The sequence below is a fragment of the Apis dorsata genome, unplaced genomic scaffold (assembly GCF_000469605.1).
Source record: "Apis dorsata unplaced genomic scaffold, Apis dorsata 1.3 scaffold_73, whole genome shotgun sequence".
NCBI classification, from domain to species: domain Eukaryota; kingdom Metazoa; phylum Arthropoda; class Insecta; order Hymenoptera; family Apidae; genus Apis; species Apis dorsata.
In genome coordinates, this window is record NW_006263371.1 from 1,767,071 (window position 1) to 1,775,330 (window position 8,260).

The 8,260-nt window shown below is 43.8% G+C and overlaps 1 protein-coding gene across 1 annotated transcript in view; it reads left to right on the top strand.

The window, feature by feature from the left end:
- Window positions 1-8,260, top strand: part of LOC102677831 — a 352,155-nt gene that overhangs the window by 252,511 nt on the left and 91,384 nt on the right. The window contains exon 6 of the mRNA XM_006610354.2: window positions 7,793-7,931. Coding sequence (XP_006610417.1) covers window positions 7,793-7,931 — 139 coding nt within the window. The remainder of the gene's footprint in view (window positions 1-7,792; window positions 7,932-8,260) is intronic.

The following is an 8,260-nucleotide window of genomic DNA, read 5'->3' on the forward strand; positions in this document are numbered from 1 at the left end:
TCGAAAAAATGAAAATTGCCTCGATCGCAAAGGGATCACATCGAATCCATCCGGGGCACGATTTCTCTTCCGCAGAAGGGAACAAGGAACCGACTAATGTTTTATTCCATTCTGGATCTCACGATTCCTTACGTAATTGTGATGCAAAAAGTTTGCATACGATGATGCAATATCCCTCTTTACCTAGAACTTTTCCACGAAAACCTCTGTGTGACACAGAGGCGTGGAAAACGACATACGTACAAGTTCAAAAATGTTTGAAAAGGAAGATACGATTTTCGAGCTGCGACGCATTTAAATTTCCTTTGGAACGCGTTACATCCGTGCCACGAATTATATCTATCATCCAGCCAGCCGAATAACTTGTTGAAAAAGAAGAAACAAAGAAATTAAAAAATTTAATTCTTTCCCTGTTAAAAGTTACAACGAAGTAAAAAAAAAAAAAAGGAAAAAATACACGATATCGAGAATGAAAATTTAAAATCAATTAGAAAGAAAAGAATTCCAACGATGACGCGTCGCGCGTGACACGATTGAAAAAAAAAAAAAAGAAACCGCAAAAACCGAAAAGCGGAGAAGATAAAAATAAAAATTCCGTGGAACTGAAAAAATGCGACGCCGCAGAACGGTTTGTTTCATCACGTTGAAAGTGAGAGAAGTCGCGACCTATATATCTCGCACCCCCGCTCGTGCACGTTCCACCACGCGAGAGGAGGGAGAAAGAGGAAGAAAAAACCAAGAGACCGATTCCTCCATCACGGAAAAAGGTCTCCCTCCCCCTGAATCTGAAAACGAGCGCTTTCGAGAGTGATGAATGACGAGAGCGGGATCATTAGCTAATTGTGAGCAGGCCAAGTGCAGTTCAGGGTTCGCCGCTCTGGGATGGCGACGCTGTGAATGAGAGAATCAACCATGCGATCCAACAGTGGAAAACGGGAGACCGTGCACGAGTGACAGAGTCAGATATATATATATATATCTATACATATATATATGGGAATTAGGTGGCGCGTCTGAATTCGATCGATCGAGCGACGTATCAAAGATGAACGTGCCAATCATCGATGTGGAGATGTTCGTGACAATGTTCGGCCGAGACCCTCTTAACGTGTCGCGTCTCGTTGCCGTGGATCGATGAGGACGCTGGCTCCTGGGGCTGACCGGCGTGCCGACCACGAGATTCGATTAATTTCCAGGGACGTTTTTGGTGAAATATGAATCGTGATTGGGAAGGTGAACGATGAAAAAAGAAAAAAGAGAAAGAAAGAAGCTAGCTCGTTGCCTGATTATTGGTTAATTCGTGGATTTGTATTTCGTTGGTGGAGCGGAATTTGTTGTAAATCGATCCGGAATATTGAATTACGTTCTCGAGGATAGCGAGGCACAACGTTGCACGATTCGTTATTCAAGAGTTCAGGATTTTCGACTTTGGAATATTAGATTTCCCGATTTTGTTTTCGATGTTTAATTACTTGGCTTATGCTTTATGTTATTTCCTATACACGTAATCCTATATGTGTACAATGCGTTTCGTGCCTATTATGGCCTATTAGGTTAGGTTAACTTTTTAACTATTCTAAGCTCTACTTTTTATATATAATATAATTTCATGTTATACATCGTGGCTCTGCTAGGTTATGTTTCATTCCGCTTACCTTATTCTCTATTATACGTGTATTGTATTGTATATCGTTCTATAATATCTTACGTCGGTAAAGAAGCGTGGGATAGGTCCAATATATTTCGACTCGCAAAATTCGATATTGGCCAATTTTCTCACACTAAGTCTAATAATATTCCTAAATCAGGTTTAACAGGGTCGTGAGGAAAAGAGTTCATCAACCCTCCTCGTACATTTATCGCTATCGTCGTCATCAAACACTCTCCGCGAAGTGAAGTGCACTCACCGCGTAGGAAGGAAGGAAGAATAAAAATTGTCCATCAAACATTTTCCGGGCAAACTAGTGTCGATTACAGATCAAACAGCGTATCGCCATGCTCGAAATAAGTATGTGCCGGCAGATCTAATACGGCACGTCCGCCTCGAGGCAGGTCTGTTGACTCTCTGCGAGTCTCTTTTACTCGTCGCCTACTGTAACGCGACTGTAATATCAGAACGGTTCGCTCTACTGGCTGGCCAGTTACGCCCGGCTATACCGGTGTAATATTCATTTCCCCCGCCCCCTCCACCCCCCAACGTAAAAGCCCTTTCAACGGCTCTCTTTCGGTCTCGGATATCGGAAAAACGAGGCATTTCCGTTGGTAAATGTCACGAAGATAGGCTGGCGGCCAGTGGCCACATATTACCAATCAATTTGCCTCTGTCGATAGAGCGAAAGAAGGCGGGTGGGCGGGAGTGGAAGGAAGATGGGGGGGAAAGGGTGGAGGCGTGGATTGTATACGTGCCGGTGTACGTGGAAAAGTGGCCGTTCCATCATATTTAACTCGAATAGCCAATCACTCTTGTCACTGGCCGAGTGATAGATTATTTTAATCAAGTTACTCCCTCCCTCCCCCCTACCCTGAAATTCCCGATCATCCACGGAGCTCCGCGGAGACGCTCGCGGAGAGCTCCACGGGTACATAAAAATTGGATTAACCTGGCGTAAATGGAGCCCTAATCTGGAAATCGTTGCCACATGGTCCGCAAGGGTTTCCAATCGGTTTGCCCGGGTTTCGAGGGGTTTCTGGTAATTTCCACCCGGCACCACCTTCGATAATCTATTTTTTAAGCCCCCTGACGAGCGATTGATTCGTCTGGCGACTCTGCCAAATGCTTCCCTTCCTGCTCGCTCCTCTCCCCCAAAGATTTACGGACCGCGCCAGACTCCACGTGTTTTAATATCCAACCGAATTTGGGAAGAGAAAGAGAGAGAGAGAGAGAGGGGGAATCGAAGGTCTCGCCTCGATCGGTAAGGTAAATTTCGGGTAATAACGGGTTTTTAATAGGGTCTAGATGGCGCTAGTTAGATGCTCGACCGAATCTATTCGGTAAGCTTCGGCAATTAGAATTTTTACAAATTTCGGTTCGACGAAATTGATTGATCGAGTAATCGATCGATTCTTTCGATAATTTCTCTCGAGAGCGATTAGCACAGGCGCAGGGAGAAGAGGATATCGCGCGACTCGATATCCTTTTTCTTCCATCGTTCTATTTCCGGGAAATCGTCCCCTAATAGAGCCTCTTATTTAATCCCCTCTTATTTCTTCGTAATCGAATCTCCCCGCGGTGCGTTCTTTATTGCGAGGATCACGAAGATACGCGTGTGGGGGCAGTGCGTGTTTCGTAGTTTTTAAAGTCGTTGCTCCCCCTCTTGAACAGATGTACCGAGTGTCTTCTAATTGCCGGACCCAGAGGACTCGTAAATGCTCGTATGGATAATGCGATTCAACGTTTCGTTTCTCGGTTATTTAAGTTAGGACAGGAACTTGGTTCTTGGAACACCGTTACGAGCAATTTGCTGATTTTCGACACGCGATGCAATATATCGTAATTCCTTTCGAAACGAAAGAAAAGAAAAGATTCGCCTCCTTTTAAATAGTCTTTAATTCCTTCTGTGTTCAACGTGTTTTTTGCTCTTCGTTTGGAAAGAATAATTGAATAGAAAATACAACAGGGATAGATATTGAAGAAAATTGTTTTTATTTGTGCGATAATTATCCACTCATTTGAATTTATTATGGACTAGCCTTAAAATTTTTTAAAACTAAAATCGTCAAAATTATTTTTATCTCACAGTGTTCTAAGTTGATTTCCGTCGAAAAGATCGATGAAACGATAATTAATTGGTAATTGTATCAGATCAATGGCTCTAGAGCAGCACATAACCTTGCATTTCGATCTAATTTCTGTCAATTATTGCACGATCATCGTTCATTATTGTATAAAATGGATTTTGGATTCCGTCATCCCGTGAGACTATCGTTTTCTTTTTCTTTTTCTCCTCTCTTTTTTTTTTTTTTTGCGGATGAAGAAGAATTTTTATTCGTGGGATGAAGTTGAATGGGATTAGGATCGAGGGTAGAGAATTGTCTCGCGTTTCGAGGGACTTTGATAGCTTGATGGATCGATTGGTTTGTACTGGCTTAGCGACTGTTTATTGGATTTTGATTACTATTTTGTTCTCATGCCAAACTTTGTGGAATTTCGATGACTCTTTTACAGATTTCATATTTTTACAATTAAGATAAATGTTACGAGAAATATCGTAGAATTTTTTTTTTTTCTATTCTAATAGGAAAAATTAAAATTGAACATTCTTGTAAACAACAGATTTTTAAATCCCATTATTTCGTAATAGGAAGAAGAAATAATTTTCAACGATATAGCAACGGGAAGCTAAATGGAATTTATGAAATACTCATTTCGAAAAATTATACCGTTAATAAAAAGTAACGGGGATGTATAATAAATGCAGAATAAATTAAATTATGTAATACCAAGTATAAAAAAGATACAATAAAAAAAAATATACGAAATACACGTGACAAATGTAAATGAAATTAAATTATGTACCAGATGTTCTCGTGGCAAATATATACGTTCACACGTATAATGCGCAGAAGAAAAGAAAGAGAGAAAGGGAAAAAATATAGAATTAAAAAATATATTTTTTTTTTCTTGTCTATATCATACTATCTTAAATACATATTTTACATACCTTTGAACTCTATATAAACGACGTTGTATCGATCAAATATTGAACCTTTACATACGTATCTTTCAACTTTAACTCTGAAGTGAAGATCAAGTTTGTTTTTTTTTTTTTTTTTTTTCCCTGTAGTAACGAGGTGGTTATCTCCATTTATCTAAGCTTCCCATATATCGCTTAGCTCACGCGGAACCCATTTGTTCACTTTCTTTACTCCTCCTATTCGAGTCAAGCGATGAATAATGGTGGCGTGGGTTACTTTCATTCGAAACGCTATTTCTCTTTCTCTTCCCGTTTGCCATGAATTATTTTCAGTAATACCTTTTAAAACATTGTCGTCGATGTCGATTTCGAAATTTGTTCCACTCGATTCATTTTCTCTAATGAGTAAAAAATATTATCACAGAGAAATCTATTGAATACATGTATATCATAACACGTTATTATTATTAAAAAGATTTGTTCATAATAATCAAACTAAACAAAAAGCTTTATATACATAGAAGTATCGTTCATTAAAAAGTTCATCGAATAAAGTTTTTGTTCGACACCAATCAATCTATGCTAATTCTAAATTTAATCCCGTTATTCCTTGATCAATCATCTATACAATTCATTTCGAATTTTCTTAATTTTCTATCCTGATCTACTAACCTAAACTCTTTCGAAGAAAAATTCTTATTAATAGATTTTCAATACAACCTAATATAATTACTTTGACGCTCTATTAAAATCAAAGACACAATTATCCAATTATTCAACAAAGCACGATTCTTCCAATCAAATCCCCCTCCTCCCCAAAAAAATTCCATAAAACCATCGAATCGTTGGGAACAATCATCCTCTCCACCAGGGAAAAACTTGCCATTCGCTCAATCTCTCCCCCCCTTTTCGAATCCCGAAAAACGACTCCAAGAAAAAGAAAAAGAAAAATAAAAAGAGAGAGAGAGAGAGAGAGAAAAGTACGAAAAGCCGTGGATATCGGGAAAGGGGTGGCGTGGTAACGCGGGGTCGTCGAGATGCTCTCAAGAAAATACACGGGGGAAAAGAGCGGCGACGTTATAAAGCAATGACGATAATGGCGGTCGAAAGCGCGGCGGATGTTCGCCACAGAGGGAGGAGGGGGGCGGGAGGCGGCAATCTTATCATCCTGCGAGCGTTTTCACTCGCCGCTTTTAAACAATTGCGGCGAATTTTCTGAGCTCGGCCTTCGAGGTGTCTCCACCCCCCTCCCCTCCCCCCCCGGTCCCCCCCTTATGGGGGGGAACGAGGGGGAACCCCCCCCCGGATGTCGGGGGATTTCGAACCGGGGGGGGGGGGGGGGGGGGAGGCGGGAATCTTATCATCCTGCGAGCGTTTTCACTCGCCGCTTTTAAACAATTGCGGCGAATTTTCTGAGCTCGGCCTTCGAGGTGTCTCCACCCCCCTCCCCTCCCCCCCCGGTCCCCCCCTTATGGGGGGGAACGAGGGGGAACCCCCCCCCGGATGTCGGGGGATTTCGAACCGGGGGGGGGGGGGGGGGGGGAGGCGGGAATCTTATCATCCTGCGAGCGTTTTCACTCGCCGCTTTTAAACAATTGCGGCGAATTTTCTGAGCTCGGCCTTCGAGGTGTCTCCACCCCCCTCCCCTCCCCCCCCGGTCCCCCCCTTATGGGGGGGAACGAGGGGGAACCCCCCCCCGGATGTCGGGGGATTTCGAACCGGGGGGGGGGGGGGGGGGGGAGGCGGGAATCTTATCATCCTGCGAGCGTTTTCACTCGCCGCTTTTAAACAATTGCGGCGAATTTTCTGAGCTCGGCCTTCGAGGTGTCTCTACCCCCCTCCCCTCCCCCCCGGTCCCCCGTCTTATGGGGCGAAACGAGAGGATAACCCTCCGGGATTGTCGGGATATTTCGAACGGGAAGAGAGGGAGGGGAGGAAGATTTCTTTTTCTTCTTTTTTTTTTTCGCTGGAAAAAAAAATGGAAAAAGATTCATCCCCCTCCCTCTCGAGGAGGGATCGGATCGGATTATTCAAGGGAGCCCTGTCAATTCCAACTTCCAACCGTTTAGTTTCCCCGCTTGTAGGGGAGGGATTACAAGGCGGAGAGCATTGTGGCGATTAAGCATTGTTTTGCTGCAGTGGGAGGGGAGGGAGAGGAGGGGATAGTAGCGTTTTGCATTTAATAAGTCCGAGTGTTTCCAACGAGATCCAAAACGTCCATGGGATGGGGATCTTCTCGCTGGGTAAAATTCCTCGAGACGGTAATCTACCTTTCCACTTGTGTGTGTCCCTTTTCGTCCCTCTGCCCCCTTCCCTCGTCCACCTCTGTCCGCACCTTTTCCCCCACCGCGATTACTTCGCGGGTTATCGCGCCGTTGATGGGAATCTGCGCGTGCAACGATGTGCAAGGGTTCTCGAGGATGGGACACGGGGGATGCGAGCGTGCATTAAGACGATTCGAGGAGGTTTCGAGGAGGTGGATGGAGGATGGATGGAAACGCTAATATCGTTGATTAAAATTTCTTCCTTTCCCGAGTTTTTCCAATTTTTTCGATGATCCGCTTTGTAGGATACATCTCCCCCTTGCATTTTCTTTTCCACGAGAAATTTATCACTCGTTTGAAAATTCGAAACAGGTCAAGTTTTATACCTTTTTTTTTTCTCTTTTTTATGGCGATTCGAAACAATAAGGGAATTTGGAATACAATGCCTATTGAAAGCGTTGAAAATTTTTTTTTTCTTTTTTCTCTCGTTTTATTTCCATTCCACTGTTCCAAGAAAACGTTCGACGTTAAAAATCCAATTCTCTTAAACAACTCTTCATAACCTGTTCGCTTGGAGAGAGGGGAAAAAAAAAAAAATAAAAGAATAAAAAAAAAGCACGAAACAAACAAAAGAGGCAACAACAAGATCCATCCATCCTAACCCATCCTCCAAAAAAATCGTTCCCCCCTCACAAAAGAGCCGATAGCACCGGTTTATATCCGCGGGCCACCCTCTCTCACCTCCCCTCCCCCTACCTTTCCACCCCCACCGTTTTGAATATTCCCTTGGATTATATATCCGCGCTTTTATTTATCGAGCCCCGCCCGATATGAAAAAAATGTAAAACTGCCAACACCTTGTGATATGCGCCTTCTTGTGTGTGTGTGTTGCAGGTTGCGAGTTCCCGGCGCAGTGGAACGGCCACTGGTTTCAATCGGGGAATCGGGGGTTGGTGACGGTGAACGGGTCCATGATGACCAACAAGGGCCGCTGCATCGAGACCAAAGACGGCAAGTTCCTCATTCAGGACACGTGAGTCTCTCTCTCTCCCTCCCTCTCTCTCTCTCTCTCTCTCTCTCTCTCTCTCTCTCTCTCTCTCGTTTGAATTGCAAGCGAGATATACAGCCTATCGTGATTATACGCGCGCGCGCGCGTGTACGTGTGCGTATATGCGCGTCTATCAGCTCGCACATCGTCACACGCGTCTACTACATAGCATATCGACAGGCGGCCGTCGATATGAAGCGATGCACGGGATCGTATCTCGCGTCCCTTTATCCACCACCATCGCCACCACCTGACCCACCCCCGTCCCGAGCTTTTATTAATTAACTGCACCCTTCGTTGGCCGCTCCCTACCC